At 48.1% G+C, this 24,764-nt stretch overlaps 1 protein-coding gene across 1 annotated transcript in view; it reads right to left on the bottom strand.

Annotated features, from left to right (window-relative positions):
* The window catches only part of PTCD3 (pentatricopeptide repeat domain 3), a 367,594-nt gene that overhangs the window by 195,071 nt on the left and 147,759 nt on the right, over positions 1-24,764 (bottom strand). The window contains exons 13-15 of the mRNA XM_085642617.1: positions 15,694-15,838; positions 14,977-15,027; positions 14,798-14,887 (exon numbers count right to left, since the gene is read on the bottom strand). Coding sequence (XP_085498743.1) covers positions 14,798-14,887; positions 14,977-15,027; positions 15,694-15,838 — 286 coding nt within the window. The remainder of the gene's footprint in view (positions 1-14,797; positions 14,888-14,976; positions 15,028-15,693; positions 15,839-24,764) is intronic.

Genomic DNA, 24,764 nt, shown 5'->3' with positions numbered 1-24,764 from the left:
GTTAAAAATTGGAGTTCACATTTGTGTAGTGGTTCGAAGGGAGGCCCCATTAGTCTGGTGAGAACGATATTTAGGTTCCACACAGGTGAGGGTGGCACTCTGGGGGGAATTATTCTTTTAAGGCCTTCCATGAAGGCTTTAATGGCAGGTACTCTAAAGAGTGATGGATGTTGCCTGTTTTGTAGGTAAGCTGCTTTGGCTGCGAGGTGCAGGCGAATGGACGTATAGGCTAGATTGCACCTTTGTAGGTGGAGTAAGTAGCCTATGATGTGTTGAATGGAGACGTCTAGGGGATTGATGGTGTTGTTATGTTATGTTATGTTATATTGTGTTTATATAGCGCACGGCTACTCAGAAAGAGTGTCCCGGCGCTTTCCACATGCAGCTCAGTGTAAAATAACACAACAGACCAATAACAGACCACAAGGCAAAAAAAAGGAGAAAAGAAAACCTAAAGGTTAAAAAGCCAAGTCTTCAGGCTCTTCCTAAACTGAAGCAAATTAGAAGTGCTGCGTAAAACCAGCGGAAGCGAATTCCAAAGCTGAGGGGCCTTAAGGCTAAAAGAGCGCCCCCTAGTGCGGGCCTTCCTCACACGCGGAACCACGGCCATGAAAAGAGATTCTGACCGCAGTGAACGGGCTGGACGGTAAAAAGACAGCCTCCGTTGCAAATACCAAGCGCCAGAGCCAAAAAGTGCTTTATGCATCAGCGTCAAGGATTTTAACATAATCCGCTTCCGGATGGGCAACCAGTGAAGCGTCTGCAGCAGCCCAGAAACTCTTGCTCGCCTGTGAAGGCCAAAAATGGCACGAGCGGCAGAGTTCTGCGCCACCTGCAGGCGCTGGACCAAATAATCCGGGAGGCCAAGGAAGAGGGCGTTCGCATAATCCAGCCTGGATCCAATAAGAGCTTGCACAGTGATCCGCCTGTGCTCCACAGAAAGCAATGGTAGAAACTTGCGGAGCATCTTCAAAATGCCAAAGCAGGTGCCAGCCAGACCAAGAACATGCGCTCTCAACATAAGCTTATTGTCCAGCTTGACTCCCAGGTTTTTGGCAACCAGCGATGACTGTGCAGGAGGACACATATCCAACGGCCACCATTCCTGCCACTCCGGGTCAGTAGCACAGCCGAAGAATAAAACCTCCGACTTGCTGGAATTGGCCTTCAGGCTATTCCGCTGGAACCAGTCGAAGACCATTCCCAAGCACCCCCGAATACTCTCTCCATCAAATGCCTGATCTTTTCCGCAGGTGAAGAGGAGTTGCGTGTCATCTGCGTTGTTGTGACAATAGACAACAAAACGTTTCCACTTGGCGGCGTAGCACGCCCTAGTGGTGGGTCGCCTAGCTTCTTTGATGACGTTCATACAGTCAGGGGGAAGATTTAGATAACCGAATTCTAGGATTTCAGGAGCCAGATCGCAAGGTTGAGCTGAGCTGGGTCCGGGTGTCTGATCTCTCCATGGTTCTGGGTTAAGAGGTGTGGAGAGAGGCGTAATTTTTGGTGCAGTACTACAGATAGTTCCAGCAGTGTGGTGTACCACGGTTGTCTGGCCCAAGTTGGAGCTACTAGGATTAGTGTGAGGGAGTGTTGCTGTAGTTTGCGCACCACTAGTGGAATGAGTGGGAGAGGCGGAAAAGCGTACGCAAATCTGCCTGACCAGTTCATCCATATTGCATTTCCTTTGGACAATGGGTGTGGATATCTGGCGGCGAAGCTTGGGCATTTGGTGTTTTCGTGGGTGGCGGAGAGGTCTATCTGTGGATGTCCCCACATTCGAAAGTACGGGTGTAGAACTTGTGGGTGAAGTTCCCACTCGTGGATTTGTTGTGTTTGTCTGCTGAGCAGATCTGCCATAGTGTTTTGGACTCCTAGGACATGTTGAGCTAGGAGAAAGATTTCCTGGGGTATGGCCCATCTCCATATGCTCTGTGCTAGCTGAGAGAGCTGTGGAGAGTGTGTGCCGCCTTGTTTTTGAATATAGTACATGGCGGTCATGTTGTCTGTGCGGATTAGAACTGCTTTGCCTGAAATCTGCGTTTGAAAAGATTTTAGGGCTAAGAAGATTGCTAGTAACTCCAGATGGTTGATATGGAGTAACTCCTGTTGCGGTGTCCATGTGCCCTGCACGGTGAGATGTAATAGATGAGCTCCCCAGCCGGAGAGCGATGTGTCAGTTGTTAGTACGATCTGGGGAACCGGGTCCAGGAACGGTCGACCTTTGGAAAGGTTTGTGGTGGTCCACCACTGCAGAGAGCGATGGGTACGACTGTCTACCAACACCAGATCTGTTAATTGACCTTGGGCCTGGTTCCATTGGCGCGCTAAACACTCTTGGAGAGGACGCATCTGGAGTCTTGCGTGAGGTACTATGACGATGCAAGAGGCCATAATCCCTATTAGTTGCATAAACACTCGAGCTGGAAGGGAGTGTTGTGCCATGAATTTTGCGCGTAGAGCCTGAATGCTTGTAATCCTGGCAGGATTGGGGTAGGCTAGTGCTTTTGAGGTGTCTATGGTGGCACCGAGGTATTGTTTTATGTGGGATGGTTGTAGATGGGACTTTGCGTGGTTTACTTTGAAGCCCAGTTGGTGAAGTATCTGGATAGTGGCATACGTGTGTTGTACACACGGGCTGTATGAACTGGCTTTTATTAGCCAGTCGTCTAGATATGGGAAGACATGGATGTGTTGTCTCCTGAGGTGTGCTGCTACTACTGCTAGGCACTTGGTGAATACTCGTGGTGCTGTTGTGACTCCGAACGGGAGTACTATGAATTGGTAGTGTTGCCCGTCCACTACAAATCTGAGGAATTCCTGTTAGCGGTGTGTGCTGGAATGTGGAAATAAGCGTCTTTTAGGTCTAAAGTGGTCAGGAAGTCGTTTTGGGAAAGCAGTGGAAGTACCTGCTGAAGCGTTACCATGTGAAAATGGTCTGAGTGTATGTATCTGTTCAGGGGCCGGAGATCTAGGATGGGCCGCAGAGTTTCGTCCCTTTTTGGTATGAGAAAGTATAGGGAATAGACCCCCATATTTCTTTGGTTGGTAGGAATGTGTTCTATCGCTCTTTTCTGTAGGAGGGAGATTACCTCCTGCTTTAGCAGTGTTAGATGTTCTTGTGACATTGGGCGTTGTCTGGGTGGAATGTTTGGGGGGGTAGATATTAGTTCTAGGCAGTAGCCTGAATTATTTGCGTTACCCATTTGTCTGAGGTGATGGTAGCCCAGACAGGGAGGAAATTTTGGAGTCTGCCCCGACCGGAGTGGGATGGTCTGGGGGAGTGGAGGGAAGTCATTGGGTAGGTGCGGTGGCAGAGCGGGCGGTGTTTGTCTTGCCTCTGCCTTTGTTATTGTTTCCCCTGTAGCCGCCTCTTTGGTAGCCCCTTGTAAAGGTGGACTGGGAAGGGGCCTTATATGGGGTGGAAGCGGTGTCGGAGGAGTAGCCTCTGGATGTGCTCCAAAAGGAAGAGCGGCGAAAAGAGCGCCTGGGAGGGTGTTATTGTAAGGCTCCCATGGATTTTGCCGTGTCTGTGTCCTTTTTCATCTTTTCTAGGGCCTCATCCACTTTTGGGCCAAAGAGATGTTCCTGGTCAAAGGGATGGTTGTGGATGGAGGCTTGTACCTCCGGTTTAAAACCTGAGATCCTTAGCCAGGCATGGCGACGGAGGAGGACACTAGTATTAATGGCCCTGGAGGCGGTGTCTGCTGCATCTAGGGCACAACGTATGGAGGTATTAGTAATGGTTTTGCCGTCCTGAATTAGCTCGTTGGCCCTAGGTTTGAATTTATCAGGGAGATGTTGCATTATGGCTTCTAATTCGTCATAATGGGCTCGGTCATACCTGGCTAGTAGCGCTTGTGTATTAGCGATCGCCATATGTTGGCAGCTTGGGATGCAGTACGCTTGCCTGATGCGTCCAAGAGTTTAGACTCTCTGTCAGGTGGTGGTGCTTCGCCTGACGCTTGGGAGTTGGCCATTTTACGTGCTGTGGACACTCCCAGAGAATCTAGTGGTGCTGTCCCTCTAATGTAGGAGAGATCTGTAGGGGCGGATTTGTATTTCTTTTCAATGCGCGGGTTAATGACCCTGGCTCTGACTGGGTCTTTAAAGACCTCTGACGAATGTTTTATAACTCCCTTGAGCATAGGCAATATGGAGGTAGTCCTATGTGTGGTGTCAAATGTATCGAGGAGGAAATCCTCCTCCACGGGGTCGGTATGGAGATCTACCCCGTGATAGTGTGCTGCCCTTTGTAGTAGATGGTTGAACCCCAGTGAGTCTTCTGGTGGGGAAGGTCTGGAAGGGTAGAGATCATCCTGTGGGATGTTAGGGATGTCAGGGATATAATAATCGTCCCATGGGTCTGGGGAGCCTGTGGGAGTGGGGTCCCCAGTAGGTAAATCTTGGGGCACGTCTCCTATGTCATCATATGGGTCCCCCTGATCATCATCATCATCATCCCGAGAGGGTGTTGGGGAATGATGAGGTGGAGACGGTGGAGGAGGTGGAGGGGGCGGTGGAGGTGGGGAAGGTATTCTGAAAGGAGAGGTAGCAGAGTCCTTCCTCTTTGGAGGTGGAGGCGGAGCAGGTTTTTCCAGCTGTCTCTTTTTGATGGAGAACATCAAATGTCCGGTTTTAGGATCCTTGGTTAGTGTTTTTTGTAATGGATCCGGTGTAAAGAGTTCTGGTGAGGTTGGTTGGTCCGTCGGCGGCGAAGGCGTCGGGGCCGGTGGTTTTTTGGCTGTATCCGCACTGGTTCGTTGTTTGGAACTATGCTTGGAAAAGTCTGATTGTTTGGTCGGCGCCGAGATGGATTTCGGCTTCGAAGTGTCAGTGCCGTTGGCCTTGTGTGCTTTTGTCGGTGCCGAAGATGGTGTCAGCACCGAGGAGCTGGAGCTGGTTCTCGACACAGAGTGTTTCGGTGCGGGGCTCGGTGTCGAAGCGGAGGCCAATTTTTTTGTCGGTGTCGAAGAGTGTTAATCGGCACCGACGGTGGGCTGGCTCGAGCCCGAGCCGCCGGAAGGCTTAATCGGCTTCTTTACCGGTCCCGAAGGTGCGGTGTGGGAAGCAGTGTCTTTGGTCTTGCTTAGGCCCGGAGGTGAAGGCGTGACCAAAGCCTTTTTCGGTGCCGGTGTGGGTGGGGGGGTAGATTAGTAATCACGACCCTCTGTGCCGGAGTGATGTCCTCCACATCTGAATCGTCTGCTTCGGAGGCGCTGACTAGTCCCTCGTCGGTGTGGTGTTCTTCTGGAGCGTCGACGCCTTCCCCGAAGATGTCGTCCGGAATCGCCGTCAACGAGTGTGCCATGGTTCTTCTGGCCCTTTGGTCTCGAATGGTTTTCTTGGACCGGAAGGACTTACACGCCGGACAATCTCGAGCCTCGTGTTCAGGGAAGAGGCAGAGATTACATACTTCGTGGAGATCGGTGTGGGGGAATTTGGATCCACATCGAGGGCACTTTTTAAATGGAGTCCTTTCCATTAGCCAGGACCGGAGCTTGGGTAGGCCCGAAGGCCGTCGTCGACGACCGGAATTGAAGGTTCTTGCCGATGAGAGCCGCGTCGAGTGGGGAGATCGCGATCGAAAACAATACCGCGTATTGGGTTGAGGATTGCGCGTCGATTGTCGAACTGGAAGCTGTTCGGAACCGGAACGCGAAGATCACATCCGAACCCGATGGCGGAAAAAAACAATCTGAGGATGGAGCCGAAGCCCATGCGCAATACGATCCTAAGGAGGAGTCACCGACCTCGTGACTTCCAAAGACTTTCCAAGATGAAAAACAACTTCAAACATCCGGGCCCAACACCAGATGGTGATCTATGCACAAGTGTGTAATCTGCAGCTCATATGCCTCGAACATATCTTTGGCCTCTAGAGATTCTATCCTGAAAATAAAAAGTGCAACCTTTTCAGAAAATTGAAGAGCATTCTAACATTAAAGAACAACTCTAAACAAGAATTAACGCAGAAGAGGTGAATACTTAGATTTCACTTTGTATTCTGAACATTTGCTTGATTTCATTCTTGCAAATAAAGTGATACTACTATCATGATTTAAAACAGTGCCACTAGTGGGCATGACCACGACCGCCACCAAGATGGTCGTATCTTTGTGAAGCTCCGGACTTGGTGGTCCCTGATACACTACTTGCTGCCACTATATTCTGGTTCTGGGGACCCCGTGGCATACCAGGAGTGCTGTGACTCGGGGAGACGTCGAGGCGATGCCCACCTGCGGCGCAGAGTGCTGAGGTTCAGGAGACTCGCGGGTGCCACCGACCCACCGACACCGCCTCGGAGGCCCCGCGGTGACAGGGGCCACGGGTGAGTCTGAGGCCGAGATCGTCCAATCTCGTCAGCTGCTGGCTCTCCCCTGCTCTTCTTCCCTATCTGCGGCTGCGGAGTGATCAGCTCCAAGTGGCCTGGTGTATGGCTCTGCTCCCGATCCTGGGGGTGTGTTGCTGTGGCCCGGCCGCAATATGGGAGCTGTGCGGCCAGAGCGGCTGGCAGAGCTCACCATGGCTGATGCCTGTGGCAGTGGGCTGGGGCCCAGTACCGGCCTGCGTCCATTACCCACCGGACACTGCTGCAGTTGAGCAGTGGTGGGTCTTACTTGGTGACCCGGGAGGGACTTGGCAAAACCTCCATCATTGGCACATGTAAGGCAGTGCGGGGAATAGTGATACACCCACTTGAATGCTTGGTACCCCCCAGGGACGGTAACCTGGACTATTTACCACTTGGAGGGGAGCTCCTTTGGACAACCACTGTCTGATCACATTGTGGGGTGAAGATACACAAGGGCGGTGATAGAGCGCTTTTAGCACTTTATTTTGTATGGGTACACTATAGTCATGATTGTCATGCACCTAGACACAAGTATATCGTTTGCAGTCTTTTATGAATATGTATGTATCGTCATGCCTGCATATACAGAGAGCAAAACAGTTTATAACCATATAATGTAACCGTTTGTTGTTTAAGTTGCCCGACTTCCTAGGCCCAAGACTGTACTTGTTTTCGCACCTCCTTGGCTTCGAGAAATAAATAATGAAATGCATGTTTTTTTCAAGAAACAGCAGTGTTTTCATCCTACTGCAGGTATTGGAATGCCAACTCGTTGTTTTCAGATCGGAGAAGATACAAGGAATGCTTTGAAGACAGTTGGAAGCGAGAAGGGAGGATATCTTTCGTGTCTGGCTGGTCTGAGAATCAAGGTCACCATGCTGAACAAAAGTCTTAATTTAAGAGCGTGAACCTCCCCACATAGAAAAAGTTGCAATGGAAAATTTTACTAGGATGAAACCAAGAATCAAATTCTATATTGTATGATCCGCAGGGACAGACACCAGACTTCTGCTAGCTTTCCGAGAGAAAGGAGCATCCTAGAACTCGCTCCTAGCCTAGACGCGAGTACTTCTCAGGAAGTCAACACGTGCTGACACCTTTGGGAATAGATGGAAGGGTATTAGATAGCATCTCCTTTTAGTATAGTGTAGAGACAGATTTGTTTTTATTTCTAATGAAAAAGGATTTAGACTCTGCTTCTATATTGAGCTGTATCCTGATCCTTGAATTCACCATTGTATTCCTGTTATGCCGAATTACTTATATTCATAGAATTGGCTCTGTATTGATTTTCCTATATTTCTATATGCTAATTTTACGATGTGTATACATCTTGTTATTCTTGGCCTTAATATAAATTGACAAACCTAAAGTCGGAGTCTGTGGTACTTTCAGGTCTGATATTGTCATCGTGTTATGAAGTGTTTTTCCCCTACACCACTTTTAGTAGGTAAATATAGGATCCTGAGCGCCAATTGTTAGGAGGAAGACAGGGGTGAAATTTAGTGTAATTAACGGTGACCACTAAGCACACTTCCCCCCCCCCCCCTCCATCGCCCCCGTTATCTACATACTGACCCACTGGTTAATGTATGGCAACCCCAGGAGAGGACCTACATCTGTGCCGGAATACATTAGGAGTTGGGGAGCCTGAGACAGACGACCTACTTATGAAAAGACTGTGTGGCTGTAGCGGCTGTGATCTATCACCTGCTCTACAGACTCGGATGCAACGCTAGGCGCCCGGCCAGTGCCACCTCACGCAACTCCCTACTGGAAACCTGCTGCCCTGGAGCCCCTCCCCCATTAAAGCTGGGACCCAACCTGGATTCGCCTACTGCGTGTTGAGAAGCATCACGATACTAACTAAAGCCTGTGGGGTCGTATTTCGGGAATTGCAGAGACCACCAACATGAGACATCCTGAGCAACTGCTGCTGGCCCTTTTTGATAGCTCTAGTTTTTCTATCACATTCGCGTCGAACAAGCACACCGCTCATTGAGCCAGCGGCCTATGTAAGGCACCCCGCTGCGCTTTCTTATAGCCCATCTGCTCAACTATAGGGACAGAGATACGTGCTGTGGCTGGCCTGGGAGAGGGGTCCCCTTCAATACCAAGGCTCGAACATCTCCATTTTCCCCGACTTCACCCAAATGGTACAGGACGCTCGGTGGAAATATAACAGTGTTAAGAATGCGTTCCGCAAACTGGATATCCGTTACTCCATGCTATACCCCGCCCGACTGCGTATTGAACATAAGGGACGGTCCAGGATGTTTGACACCCCTGTAGGTGCCGAGACCTACTGCAAAACTCTCCCTGCTGGATCTCCAAAGAATGAACATGACAATATTTTGCTGTTTTAAAAGATGACACTTAGAAAATATTTCATAGAAAACAGTCAATGATTCCCTACGGCAGAAAATTCAAGTTGCAGGTATACTATGTTCTCGTTACTTTTGTAATCCAGTACTGGGGGCCTGGACTCAGTACTGGGACCTTTATCCAAAACAGGTAAGTAATTACGTTTTCAGAAATTATACGATTTTTAAAGAATATTTAAAGTTTGCAGAAATTGACACTTAGAAGAAATTTCACAGAAAAACAGTCCATGATTTCCTATGGGAGAAAATTGGGTTACTGGTAAGTACAGTTGTAAGTATTTTTCAGAGTCAGTGCTGGGCACCAAGATCCAGCACTGGGAGCTCACCTAATAGCAGGTGAGTGTTTTCGATACTCGGCTGATTTTTGGTGAATATTTTAAGTTTTGAAAAGTCCACACTTAGAAGAAATTTCAGGAAAAAACTGTCAATGTTACCCTATGGAGAAAATTGAGTTATCGGTTTAAAGGTAAGTACTCGACTGGCATGCGGCCACCATACGCACTAGTAGGGCATACCCAGACGCGGGCCCCGGACACCTGTCTGCAGCTTAAAACAGAGTAGAGACGCACATCCCACAGGCCCACGAGACCAGGAATCCACATGGGGCGCGAATGGGCGTTCCTGCTTTGTACACCTATATACCAACTGCATTACCAAACGTGCCTATGTATGTAATGTTTATAAATGCCAATAAAAAGATCTTTTAAAAAACAAAAAACAAAAAAAGTACTCGACTGGCAGAGTTAAGGTTCTGGGCATAGACTCAGGGGTCTCCCAGGGTCAGGTAGGTACAGTTGGTTCACACACAGGGGCGGCCGGGTGCAGAGAGAGTTAGGCCCAATGTTATCCTATGAGAGATAGGGGGGCCTTGGTTGGTGGCTGCTGACTAGCAGGCCACGCGGCTGTGGGAGCTGGGCTCCTGGTCACTTACTCAGGGCAAGTGGGGAAGTAGATAGGTGTAGAGGTTGCACTGCCAGGGCCACTCGGGCGACTGGGTGCAGGGTGCTTTTGAGCCCTCGGGCGCTCAATTGATTTCAATGGGAAAGCTCCGGTTTAGAAAAAGACTGCAAGCTCGGGAACGAAGATTCTTCAGGTGCCATCACCACTTCGAGAGGTTAGTTGGGTAGTTGGAGGATAGGTAGGTACCCCGGGATTGGGCACAGGGGGCCGCGGGGCGCTGGAGTGCCTTTTGGTGTCGGGAAATCTTACCCTCTGTTGATCGCGGGTGGGGGGGCACCTGGTTCTGAGGCTGCATGCTTCTTCAGGAGTGTCGAGGGAGGTTCTTGGGTGCCAGACTCGGAGTCACAGTCGCCGTGGGGTCGTCCTTTTGGTCTTTGTTCACTCCGGCACAGGCCAGGCTTGGTTTAGAGTCAAAAGGTAGCCAGGTCCTCCGGGGTTTGTGAGGTTGCTGGCCACAAGAGATGCCGGGTTGGAGCAGGAGCAGGTTCGAGGGTCGACAGGCCGGTAGGGCTGGGGCCAAAGCAGTTGGTGTCTTCCTCTTCTTAGCAGCTGCAGGGCAGGTCTTCTTTCTTCTAGCTCTTCTTCGGATGTCGGAATCTGGAATCTGGGGAAGGAAGGTTCAGGGTGCCCCTAAATACTAGATTTAGGGGCGTTACAGGTAGGTGAAGGGCAGGGACCAATGGGTTCCTGTCCTGGGGTGGGTACACCCCCAATCCTGCCTCTCTCCTGTGGGAGGGGGGCAGTAGCCTAGTCCTGATTGGGCAGGGCTTCCCATCTTCAAGATGGCGAGAGCCCGGAGATGTGCTTCACCTCGCCTCAACCACCTGAGGGGTGGGGTTGGCAGGCTGGCACATCCCCTGTCCTTATTTGGGGTCTCCGGCCATGCTTCCCGCCAGAGTGGGGGGTTGCAGTGGCCTGGGGAAGCTCACAGAAGCGGCATGCCTTTGAAGCTTCCCTCTGCCCATCCTGGGGGAGGAGATTTAGCACCACGCCCAGGATGTGCATTGTTGAAGGCCCAGGAGAGCAGAGGCTCTCCTACCCAGGGGTCCAGCAACATGTCTGCTGTGTGGCAGCCCAGGCAGCCTCCCAGACCAGATGTGGATTGTAGGTTAGGTTTCAGGGGGCATCTCTAAGATGCCCTCTGGGGTGCTTGGTACATTAAATCCCACACTGGCATCAGTGCAGGTTTAATGTGCTGAGAAGTTTGATACCAAACTTCTCAGCCTTTAGTGTTGCCATTATGGTGCTGTGAAGTTCGTGTTTGACGAGCTCTCAGCACCATGTACCCTTAAATGGCAGCACTGTACTTACAGTGCCCAGGAATGGACCTGGGTAATGTAGGGGCACAGGGCTCATGCTCCTGTGCCCACACCACTGGCATAGGGCACCCAGCTAGAGGGGTGGCTGATGTATGCCAGGGCAGTGTAGGTGGTGGGCATGGCACACAGGGATGTGTGCCATGTCGACTTTGTTTTGTCTTGTACCCAGACACTCAGCCTGCAAGAGCAGTGTGTGTGTGTTAGGGTACAGGGCCTCTAAGGGTGGCACAATGAGTGCTGCAGCCTTCCCTGGTCACAGGGCCCTGGGTACCATTTACCAGAGGCTGACATGTGGCCAGGGTTTGCCAATTTGGGTTTTGGCTGTTAAGCAGTTTTTAGGGAAGGGATACAGGCCCTGGGCACCTGATTGGCAGGAGCCCAGGGCACAACAAGGAAAAGTGCATCAGCTATTAGGCAAAAAAGGGGGTTACTGCAACAGAAACCAACTTTCTTACATTGGCTGGCTGCCAGGTTTGATACCTACTGCTGTGTCCCCTTGTTTACATATATGTTAGCAAATGATTTCAATTGTTTATCCCTCCTCTTACGTATCTAAATCTATGTACGCGAGTACCAAGCACTAGCTCTGATACCATACTTTCTAGGGACCGCTTGTCGTTCCCATGTGCCCCATGGTGAACACCAATCTTGATTGTTACGGGTTATGTTTTTATTTATTTCTTGTTGAGTCAAATGAGATTCACTGGATAATTTTGAATCTAGTGTGGGTAGGGGATGGAGTACCGCATTGGGAATGTTTTATTGGAGTTAATAGATCTATCGATACTGCACATCACAGCTTAGCATTCATCAACTATACTGTCAGACGTCACAAGATTCATGGGCTATGTATCATCGATTCATGCTAGCTTCACAACATGGTCAAGTCCATTGACCTAGGCGTAGTTATCTGGAATCTATGCAGTATTAATAATCCACGCAAAGAGATCATGCTTTTGATAGGAACTGGGGCACACATTGCTATTTTTCATGCTACAGTTTCTATTCACGTGGTACCTGTATCCTAACTCATAAAACTGTACCTTTTCTAAAAAAAAGCATATAAGCAACAACTAGCACCTAGATTGCTGGCATTACACAACAAGGCAATACAAGTCAGCACACTACCCTCTACGCTCCGAGAAGCTGTCCTCACTCTACTGCTGAAACCCGGTAAAGATCCTAGTAGTTGTGCGTCATATCGCTGTTAAATTTAGATAATAAAATATTGGCCAAGGTGCTAGCAACCAGACTGGCTCTATTAATGGAACAAATCAACTTACACAAGGGTCACTATTAATATCACTTTATGCAGACGACATTTTGCTGTTCATCCGCAACCCCCACCTCAACCTCCTCCCTATTATGCAGGAGATAGCCAGATTCGGTGACTTGTCGGGAATCTGAATAAACTGGGCCTAATTGTAGCTGTTCCCGTTAACTGACGCAACACTCACCCTCACTCCCACCCCCCCTTCCCCCACCCCAGTTGAGATTCCCCTTAAGTGGGCACCAGATGGAACCAAATACTTGGGCATCCACATTTATAGAGAAAGGGAGCAAGTTCTGCAACAAAATTATGGGCCGGCACTGACGAATCTCCATACACAAGTGGAGCGTTGGATAAAACTACCCTTATCCATAGCTGGGCGAGTTGCCATAATATAAATGGTCCTCCCGTCTCATTTTATATACCCTTTTGCAAATATCCCTACTCCACTAGCACAGCATTTTTTCAACATACTACGGGGAACACTCTTGCGGTTGATATGGGCAGGGACTCGTCCCCGGTGGGATACGCTCACACTCCCTTATGAGCAGGGCGGCCTAGGTTTCCCCGACCCAAACTTTATATTATTTAGCAGCTCAGTGCCATTATACATACCATTGGTATCGTCCTGATGCTCGATTACCTTATCTATGCCCGAGCGAGCGCTGCTCGACAATCACACACACCCAGATTCTACCCAAGGGAATCCCACTCGAGGATACGGACATACACACAGGGTGTACTACCTGCTGGGCATGGCGCCATATGCGCCGCACATTGGGAGGGGGCCCCCTATACTTTAAAGCTCTCCCACTGCATGAGAACTCCTTGATCCCACTCACCAGGGAGAATCTAGTACAACGCCCCCTACACAGATATGACTTTCATACTATGGGGGACTTGTTCCCGGATGGGCATGTTACACCCCTTGTGGAGGGACTACGGGACAGGGACATACCATACATGGACCAATTCATCCTCAGGAGATTACGCAATACGTTACGATCGCTTCTCCCTTCCTACCCCCTTCCTCCTGATGATTTTGCCCCACTGACTCACAGTGTTAACTACCGAGGGAGGAAGTTATGATCTCTAGAATATATCGATCTTGTCTAGAACTAAAACCCGATACTAACATAGAAGTGCGATAGGTCTGGAAAACAGAACTTCGGGTAGAAATTACAGACAAAATGTGGACATATTGTTGTACCCAGACACAACGTATCTCCATCTGTCAATGCCACAAATGACTACACTTTACATTTTTGCATCAATATTATCTATACCCATCAGACATTGCTAAATTTGACCACACTAGATCTGACACCTGTGCTAAATGCTGCCATGTGGGAGCAGATTTTGCACACCTCGCCTGGACCTGCTCAGTTGTGCGTAAATATTGGATAACAGTGTTTGAACATATATCTGCTATGACCCTTGCACCTTGTCCCCTAATGGCACTCATGTGATATACATTCGAGGTGCTACGCAGTGCCTGTAGATTGATATCCTTGGCACTGCTGCTAGCTAAAAGAGAAATAGCACTACGGTGGGGCAGTTCCCGCCGCCCCACTGCCTCGGGGTGGCTTGAGAATATGTGTGAGAAAGTGGGCAAGGATTATGCACAGCTACAACCCCTGAGCTCACGCCCCAAGGATTTCTGGACCCCCTTCCGTGACTACCTATCATATATGGAACGGGGTGAGATGGACTGACGTCTAGTTCAGTAGCCGTGTCAGGCTATACATGTCTCTACAGTACCAGAACCTGTAATTCCCGGATGACCAGTGTCCTGTTGCTGACGCATAGCTTATACTGTGAAATACATGTAAATGGTGTGACATACCCAAATATAATGATAGAATGGTCAAACTACCCTCTCTTCTTTTTACCATTTGACATATGTGATGAGCATAAATTGTTGATGTTAATTTGAAATACTTAATAAAGAAATTTAAAAAAATAAAACAGTGGCACTAGAAACTTTACTTTAGCAGCCAAAATGATGGCTGATGGATTGACAAACGTAAGAAATGTTTATTCTTGTTTGGCCTTACAAACCAAGATGTACACAAACAAGGTGAAGTGCAGGTGAATGAGGTTTATTCTTTTAAGCAGCCATCATATATATTCAAGAATTGGAGGCAGGCTATAGATCATAAGAGAAAATAAATACCCTGCGAAAGGCAGAACTACTGCAGCTTTACCTAAATCATATTCCATATTTAAGTTATTAAATGGGATGCAAGTTGTAGAGGAAGACGAACGTTAAACAAAACTATCTTTGGGGACTTTTAAATGGTAACTAGACAGCTGTGGAACAGTTCTATCATCGTAGATGAGCAGGCCTCAATGATGGAAGATTCAGTAAGTCCTACAGCTCCAATACAGAAAAACATATCAATATATCAATCACATTAAAAAACCAAAATCCCATAAGCTGTGCCACAGGAGAGTATGACTTAGCTGCTGAGTAAATCTAGACATTAAGCTAAGCACACATACATACCATCATCTGGATCCTTGGGAACAAAGCTCTTCCCTTGTATTTCATCCAGCACCTCTGCAAGGATATCGGTTTGCCCTTTTGCAGTAGCAACTGAGGAAATAAATGCATATGAATGTTTCTACAACACTCAAGGCTAGGTTTCACATAATTGAGGAATATATTTTGTGATGAATACATACCATTCCTATAAAAAACTCCGATCAGGTGATCATAGGAAGCAAGGCTTGGTTCTGAAATCAGGAGAAAAGACAGCTAAAGTACTTGTTCATAGCACCCATATACTGACCAGCTTGGAAAAATTAAAAGTTACTTCAGTGTATGTGTTTAGCAGCTATTTCTGAACAATCACGACATCAAATGTAAATATACAGGTGGCTGTATAGAGATGGTGGGAACGATGCAAATTTCATGCATCAAAACAATTATGCATGTATTGCTCCAAAATTTATAGCTGGTAATCTTAACTACACATATATACACAGCAGTCAAGACTGTATTATATCAGGTGGGATTACAAGACTGAATTATTGTCTAAAGAGTACCTAGGTACCAAACTAAAACGTTTAGCTCCTGTGACTTCTTGAACAGGAAGGCATCTGGAATAAAGGAATAGTAAAACCTTATCCTGGCTCCAATTGAGGGTCTGAGAGTGATTTAAAAACAAATACTTGGCAGCAGGTAATGCTCAGACATAACATGAAAAGTTCTGCACGTCTCATTTTGTCCATGTATGAAATCAAATTGCAGCAGGAGAGGTAGAACAAAACAGACTACTCAAGTTCAATAAGAAGGGCAGACACCTATTTTTCCCAGTCTGAATAAGTCTGATTTTCCTTAACTTCAGTTTACAATGACCAAAGATGGATTGTGTGACAGCTAGGTCAAGATTTTTTTACCTATGTTAAGGGCTTTCATTTCACCCAACATCTGCAAAGCTGGCGACCTGCCGACTGCACTACATCTTCTCAGTGCTTTCAGCACAGCATTAAATGTCAGCAAGTTCGGTTGCACCTTCTGCTGCGCCATATCCTTTAAAAGCTCCTAAAGAGGGTCACATAAGATTATTAGTTTAAAAAACGAAACAGAGGCTCACATAGCAGAAATACCACCATTTGTTACTAGTCACTTAAACAACCAATAGGATTATGAAGGGGAGAAGGCTGAAGATGTTCTGGGTGCCTTCTAGAACATAGGTCCAAACCTCCAGGTATTTACAAAACCAAGAAAGACTGGGTTTAAGAAGCAGTGAGGCAAAGAATGCATTCAATATATTTATCTTGCATCAATTTACCCCTTGCTTATTAACAGCTCTTTCAGTCCAAAATATAGATCGAATGGCAGCAAAATCATTATGTCTACAGTCCCAACAAAAAAATGGGGAGAGACGATGCAGTATTTTACTGCAGGGGCAACACCGGGTTCCAGCTATTACATCGCCCAAGTTGGAATCAGAGAACTAAAGGTCTACGAGACACACCACTTGGTGTTAGTCAGCCCCTCACTGTACGGGTTGCCGCTTGGACTCTATTGACCAGCATGCCTCTGGTCCCAATTTAGAATTCAGGATGCACAACAGCTGCGAGCCGGGGGCAGAACAAAACACAGAGCCAATGATAGCATCACAGGACTCCTAACAGACCCCCAAGCCAGAGACTCTGCCTGGAAACTCAAACCGGCACTGAAGAATGCAGGAATGCTGAAACGCGTATGCCTGGTGTTTCCAGACCTTTTTGGACTTCTGCATGCCTTGTGCCTCCATTTTTATTGCAATAAACCCTGGTGTTGCCCTAGCATATGTCGGGCTCATTCTTTTTCCTGAGTGGGCATTGGTTTAGCATGTTTTGCCGGTAACGCAGGCACCGGCTACCGACATGCCCTCTCGATCTGGCGTGGCACGGGAGCCAGCATCTTTTGGATGTTTCGTATGTGTATACAGCGTGTCACCCCCCAAGCGGCTTAAAGAGCATTCGCTTCGATGTGCCGCATATGGGGAGAGAGGATGCAGTATTTTACTGCAGGGGCAACACCGGGTTCCAGCTATTACATCGCCGAAGTTGGTATCAGAGAACTAAAGGTCTACGAGACACACCACTTGGTGTTCGTCAGCCCCTCACTGTACGGGTTGCCGCTTGGACTCTATTGACCAGCATGCCTCTGGTCCCAATTTGGAATTCAGGATGCACTACAGCTGCGAGCAGAACAAAACACATCTTAGTGATATATTGGGCCGCTATATACTACAGTACATGAAATATTTTTGTATTTGCAGCTTTGAAGCGGTAATATTACCTTATGGGAAAGAAACATACTGCATACAGTCACTTGTCACTGACTTACAGGACTGTTCTTCTGGAATTAAGGTAAGTATGGGGCAAGGTACAAGGCAGCATCAACAGGTTGCTTTGGTCGGCTCTGGGCTACCTAGGTGCAGAGGTGCTTTTACGGTGTTGTGTGCCCCGTTTAAGTATGTGGGAAACGGTCCTGTTGAAAAAAGGCTGCAAGCAGGCACTGGGGGGTCTGTCTGGTTGAACCCTCTGGAGGCTCTGGTTTCAAGGGTCTTGGGCACGTAGGGACACCGTTGGTCTACTCGGGCTGGGAGGTTCGTGTGCAGTGGGGCTTTGTCCGGCGAGGTTGCACTGCTGAAGACTCTCGGGTTCTCAGTCCCTGCATAAAGAGGCTACAGGCAGCGACTGGGGGACCAGTCTGGCCAAGCCCAAGGTTGGGCACAGCCCTTGAGGGTCTCAGGACCTCGTTGGCACCATCTCCTCCCTCTAACTCAGGCTGTGGGGCTCGGGTGCAGGGGTGCTTTGAGGTGCCAGGTCGTGTCAGTCACAGACTCATTTTGTGTCTTGGTGACCTGGTGAAGAGGAGAAACAGGGCAGCAGGGCCACTCTGTGCTAGCCTGGTGGATCCTGACTTCCCTAGATGGTAGGTTGGCCTTTGTGCTGTTGGACCTCTGACTGGACCACCAACAAGCCTAGGTTGCGGCAACTGCTCCGGTACCCAGGGTATTGGTGCAGGTCGGCTCCTGGGGGTCCTGGCATCTCCAAACTTGATAAGGAGACGGATCTGACCTCCTGGAGAAAAAAAAACTTTCTCCTGTTGGGCTGCTCTTTCTGTTGGCCGGATGGCTGGCAACATGGAGGGCGGGGCAGATGCTTTTCGGTTCCTGCAGATAAGGAGGAGCAACTCCTTTACTTCAAGGGAGATCTTTCCCGGTTGTTGAGGTGCTGAGCAGTTCTCCAAGGGTTTTGGGGAGAAGTCCAACTCTTTGCGAGGTCAGTACCCAGCAATGGTCGAAATGCAAGCAGCCTGGCAGGCCAATCTTTGGTGCAGGTTTTCTGTTTTTGCTCTCTTCGGTCCTTTCTTCCTTTCCAGTGGTCGAATCTGATTTCCTGGTGTCAAGGGGCCACCTCAATACTCAATTTAGGGGCAATAAGAGGAGTGATGGGTAGTGCCAATGGGCCAGGGACCCCTATGGTCGCTACACCCTCTAGATGATCACTGTGTGTGGGGAGTGGGATCACCCTGTCCCAGAGTTCCTAATTCCACCACACTCAAGATGGTGGAATCCTTTTTTACGTGTTCACTTCAGGCTACCTACCCTAGCGGTCTGTTCAGCCTGGCAGTGTAACATGCCTCCTGACTATCTAATTTCCCACCTGTCCTGGTGCCAAATGGGCCCCAGGGCAGGTGGTGGCATCCTCAAGGTCTGGGGGGAAGCCAGCCTCTAGCCTTGATTAGCTGATTTAGTAGCCTTCCTGCTGGACAGGCGATAAACATGTCCTGCCAGAACAGCCATGGTTTCTGACCTCAAAGCGGCGCTCTCACCTCCTAGGGAGTCAGAAACTCCTCTGTGGTGGCAGTCTGGACAGGACAAGTCAGCCCGCACACTACAGGACTAGTAGGGTTCAGGGGGTACCTCTAAGGTACCCTCTGGGTGCAGGTATTTATAAATCCATCACTGGAATCAGTGCGAATTTATTAATAGGAGGCGTTTGATACCAAATACCATATGTTTAAGTGAGGTCATTATGTATCTGGTAAACTCATTTTGATCAGTGCCCAGTACATACCTTAAGATGGTTTCCCTGTTCACTTGCATTATCTAGTAATAGAACTAGACATTACAGGGGAATATCTGCTCATGCAGATATGTCCTCACATAAAATAAAATACACACTGCCTAAGGGCTCAAAGGCCTGCTGTAGGAGTGACCTGCTTATATTAAATGCAGTGACAAGGGCATTGCACACAAGAGAGTGTGCTGTGTCATGTTTTTATCATGGTTTGGACCATGTCACGCAGCCTGCAATGGCAGTCTGTGTGGAATGTGTGTGTGGGTCCCTTAGGGTGGCATAAGATATGCTTCTGCCCTTAGGGATCCTATTTAGTATCCATGCGCTAGGTATCAGGGGTACCATTTACTAGGGACTTACAGGAGTGCTAAAGTCCTTTGCCAATTGTGTTACAATTAGACATCACCTTGTTTTAAGAGAAGAGCACTGTCACTGAGGTCTGGTTAATAGGCCTCATTGCATTGTCAGAGGTGGAAAAAAAAAAGGCATCTAGAAGCTTAAAAGGGGTCAAAAAGTGAATGGGTACTGCAAAACAAACCCAGTTTCCCTCATGTTTTAAGTGGAAATATAGGGTACTTGTGGTTTGTAAGTGCATAGGTACGTATGAGGCACTTTAGGTAAGTCTGTAACAGTACGGAAAAGACATTTTCTTACTTTATATTTTAAAAATGTTTACGGAGTTTTACAGTAGTATCTAGGGGAAAAAAGCGGTACTTAACTTTGTGTTACACTAGATCGCCAATTAAAACACAGAACGTAGACTAAGAGTGGTGTAAACAGAATTTCACCCTTACAAAATTAAAAGGCAGCCATAATGTTTAGACTACATTTAGTGTGCGTTATGGGTTTTAAGGGGAAATAGTGTAGTTTAGTGTATCGTAAATTTTGACATATTTAATATTTTTGTTATTTCTCCAACACCGCCATAAGGAGAGTATTCAACTCAGTAACCACACTACCTTAACTATAACTCGTGCCTTCTCCATGCACTGCTTACATCGTTTTACATTAGCTCACTTATAGCATAAGAAATAATAGCATTTACAAGAACAGTTATGACATTGCAAACCAAATCATTTGTGAGAACACAGTGCATGGTAGAGTGGCAAGTTAATGTAGTGTGGCTACTGATTTGAATACACTGCGTATGGAGATGTACAAGTTATAAGGTGTTGTGTATATTACAAATGTAATGAAAAGCTATAGCTTAAGAATTTCTAATGATTGTGCACTTTAAGTTTGGTTTGTATAGAGAGAATAAATAAAGCTTTCCTAACCGTAACAAAGGAGTAACCTTTGTTTTTTCCATTGAATTTCAAAGGATTTTTTATTCAAATACTTTTTGTGAAATCGTTGAGTTTACTGTCGTCGAGTATCATTAAGTGGAGTGTGGTACAGTAGAGTGGAGAAGAATGTCTTACAGTGAGTGGAGTATATTAGAATAGCGTATAATAGAGTGGCATTGAGTGTAATGTAGTAGAATGCAATAGCGTACAGTGGATTCGCGTAGAGTGCTGTGGTGTAGATTGGAGTGGCGTACAGTGGAATGAGGCATAGTTCAGTGGCATACAGTAAACTAACAGTGGTTGGCGCACAGTGAAGTGGCATGGAGTGGGGAGAGTGGAGTAGCATAGAGGGGCCTAGCGTAGAGGATATGGCGTAGAGTGGCATGGCGTAAAGTTAAATACCATATATTAAAGTGGGTATAGTGGAGTGGCATACAATGGAATAGCATAGAGTGGAGTGACGTCCAATGGAATAGTGTAGAGTGAATTGGTATACAGCATATTAGTGTACCGTGAAGTGGAGTGTGTCAGAGTGGACTGGCGCACAGTGGAATAGCATAGAGTAAAGTGGCATACAGTGGAGTTTTCTAGAGTGGACTGGTGTGGAGTGGAGCGAGTTACAGAGTAGTGGTATACAGTATAATAGCGTAGAGTGGCACAGAGTTGCATAACGTATATTAGAGTGGGTATGGTGGAGCAGTGTACAGTGGAGTGGAACAGCATAGAGTGGAGTGCCATACAGTGAAATAATGTAGAGTGGGCTGGCATACACTATAGTGGTGTTGTCGTCGGCTTTTACTTTCTCAGTATAACTGTGCTTTAGATGGACAACAAACTTCAAAACTGTGCAAGACTGATTCTACGCACACCATCAGGATATGTTGGCCGTAGTCCTGCTAGCTTACAGTGCACCATCTGTAACCCTACCCAGGCACGGGAACAGGTGGAATATCAAAACTCAGAACATGAATAACCCCCAACTCCCCAAGAAAATTGCGGAAAAGGATCTGGAACCTTTTTGTTTGGTCACTCATGCATACCCAAAGAGATACACAAGAAAGACCCAATATGGTGTTTCAATATTTATTGAAGCATTTTGATTCTTGTGTAAAATATATGTGTTGCAAGAATCAATATAAGGAAACAGAATAACGTGATCAGCATTAGAAGAACGACTAAGAAAATAAACAATTCAACCATTGTGTCATTACATAGGATATATGCTTTCATATATGTATAGTGATAGTTATGCTCCTACCTAGAGCTCCCTATCCTAATGTCCCTAGGGTGGATGAATTTGCCAGAATCCCGGTAGGGTGAGCTAACTCCCCAGTTACCCGTGTTTAAGTGTCATCAGGGAGCCCGTCTTGCTGAAGAGCGGAGCTTCATCCAGCGTAGAAGGTAAACAGGAATCAGCTCCTCTAACTAAACAAAGCAGTTTATATAATAAACATCACCTTGGTGCAAAATGTGGGTGAATTTGCACACAGGTGTTATAGGAAGGTGATTTCAGACTGCCTAGCCTGCGACAGAGGCCTGGCCATACCCTGGCTACAATATGTTAAGCAGGAATTGTCTATCTTGGGGAGACCAGAACTCTTTTCTTTTACTTCTGCTTTTATCAAGGCTGATGTTACCTTGGTAAAAAAAGCATTTCTTACCAGGAACATGCGACTTGGAGAGACACAGGAATTAGCCAAAACCTCAGTGAGGGAATATGGGCCCCTGCAGACCACCTCCAATATAGAGACATATCGGTCTTGGGTGGATGCCACCTCGGACAGCGTCCTTTTAACCAGATTTAGAATGGCATTTTGGGTTTGTCTTTCGGCCAGCTCGATCCCAATAAGGTTTTTGTAAGAAGGAGGACGGCTCAGCCCAGCGGAAGTCGGGAAACACAGACGGAGTCATGGAGGAAACACCGGAAACAGCTCGCGTTCTAGTCGTGCTAGGAACGCGTGACGTCAGGACGCATCCGCCAATGGAGAACAAGAAGGGCGGAACCAGGAACGAGGGCGAGGAGAGCAACGCGGAGATCGAGTGTATCCGAGGAGAGAGGACAGTGGAACAACGAGCAACAGGAGGAGAAGAAGCCGAGGTACGTGAGAGGAGGGGCGGAGGCGCTTCCGAAGATCCACGGAGGAGGGGACGACCGGAGAAGGCCGGAGAACCAGACGCAGAAGTCACGGAGGTCGCGACGACCACGGAGAAGGAGTACACCGCTTACAAACCCGGCGGCTCAAGAGAAGGAGAGGACGCCCCGGGTCCAGCTGCCACGGCCCTCAGGCAAGTGCCGCTCAGAGGGTCTTTTTGGTGGGGTAGCTGGGACGCCTAAGAGGAGTTTAAACACAGCCGCACGCTACCGGTGTCCGTATACCCCCCTCACACCCCTCTCAACCCTTAAAGGTCCCTCCCTGACTCACCATATTCCTTTCCCTCACGGCGTTATGGTGGAGGTGGCACAATCATGGAATAGGAAGAGATAAAGCCTAACCCGAGTGTTTCTTTTCTTTGTTTTCTTTTGCTGCCCTGTTTTGGAGGTCCCCGGAGAGAGCGAAACCAGACAGAGAAACGGGAAGGCACCGACAACCTGGAATACAGAAAGGAGTGGTAGCGGGACTAAACCTTTCAATCCAGACGCTATAGTGATACTTTTCGGAGGCTGCTATTGTTTGACCCTTCAGATTGTTTTTCTTAACACAGACTGCCTCCCTCATACTGTGGCAAATAAACAATATCCACCAAAATAACTCACAGATCGACTGGTTTCTTCCATACCACTAGTCGGGCCCTCGAGCCTCCTTACAAAGTGGTGTCAGAAGTGGGATCCTTGAGTCCCGGTCCCTGTGTGTCGACGCCATGACACAGCCCGTGCCTCTAGAAGATATGCTCACACAGTTGGCCGAAGGTCAAAGACACTTACAGTTAGTGTATGAGCAACAGTTACAGGCTGCTAGACTAGAGAGAGAAGCGTTACAGGGAGCCCTTAAGGATCAGGCAACGGTAGTCGCCTCAAATCAACAGGTGCAGGACACGGCAATCCTACGACTCACTGACGCTATAGTGCATACCCGAGTCCATCCCACTGTACCAGGAACGGTCCTGCAAAAGTATAAGGAAGGGGAAGACCCTGACTATTTCTTTCTGAATTTTGAGCGAGTGGCATCCACAGCAGCCTGGCCACAAGAGAGGAGGGGCCTATACATCGCCCCGCTTGTATCCGGAGAGTTACAGGCTGCGTACCAAGCCGCCAATCCCGACGGGACTACTGCTTATGTAGACGTAAAGAAGGCGATCCTAGAGAGACTAGGGTTCGATCAAGAACATTAGCGCAATAAATTCAGGAACAAAAAGTGGACTACTGGGGACAATCCTCGGGCTTTGTATTATCGAATAAGGGACTTAGGTACCAGATGGCTGACACCCCACATGTCCACTATAGAAGAGGTAGTTGAAAAGGTGTTCCTGGAACAATTTCTGGATGCCCTACCACCCACCACAAAGTCATGGGTGAAACAACACCCGCACCTCACCACCGCCTCAGCGGTGGAAATAGCGTGTGCCTTCCATAGGGCCCCAGATTTTAGAGCAGGCACTACACGACCCCAGACTCCAGTTCCACTCTCACGACCCCAGTTGCATACCTCCTTTAGACCTCCCCTAAAACCCGAACTAAGGCCGTTACCACCCCTTCGGCCTAGTCCAAAACCTTCCCCTGTTTCTGCGGGTGCTAGCGGACAAGGTCCTCAATGTTTCAGCTGCGCTGAGTGGGGCCATATAGACAGACAATGCCCTCACCGAATACCATCCGCTGAACCCATGGAAGTGGGGTATACCAGGGGCAAGATCCTGTTAACAAGGGAGGGTTCTCAACACTACAGAGCGGAAGTGTATTTAAACGGCAAGAAGCGACAGGCCCTGTTAGACACCGGGTGCCACGTCACAGTGGTAGACGGATCCCTGGTTGGGGAACACCAGTTGCAAACCACAGAGCATGTGAGGGTGATTTGCGTCCATGGGGATACGAAGTCGTACCCTACAGCGGAAGTCGTCTTGGACGTTGAAAACGACCCTCACCTTAAAAGGGTGGGGGTGATTCCCTCTTTACCAGAACCCGTTATCATAGGGACCGACCACCCAAAATTCGAAGCCTATATAGAAGGAACAAAGAGAAATACCCACACATGGCTAGACGAAGCACCTTTTTGTACTGCCGAGATCGAAGCCCTAGATACCCGAGAGAAGAAAAGTAGAAGGGAAAGGCGAAAAGATAAAAAAAGAGTTTTATTGTTCCCAACTATCACGGACTGCCTTTCCCCTTTCCCTTGCAGATACCGATGGAACAACTCCTTATAGTTTCCGGGCAGCCCAACGGGATGACCAAACGCTCGTACACGCCTGGGAACAGGTCCAGGAAGAGCCACCAGACCAGGTAGGACCTTATTTTATTGCAAACAGGGGATTGTTGTATAGAGCCGAAAAGAAAGAGTCTGTAGAAAAACCCAACTGCTTGTTCCCCTATCCTTCCGGGAACATGTGCTCCAGTTGGCCCATAACAAAATGGGGGGTGGGCACTATGGTAAGGAAAATACCCTGAAATAC

The sequence above is a fragment of the Triturus cristatus genome, chromosome 2_2 (genome assembly GCF_964204655.1).
Source record: "Triturus cristatus chromosome 2_2, aTriCri1.1, whole genome shotgun sequence".
NCBI classification, from domain to species: Eukaryota; Metazoa; Chordata; class Amphibia; order Caudata; family Salamandridae; genus Triturus; species Triturus cristatus.
This window is presented reverse-complemented; position numbering and strand designations above follow the sequence as displayed.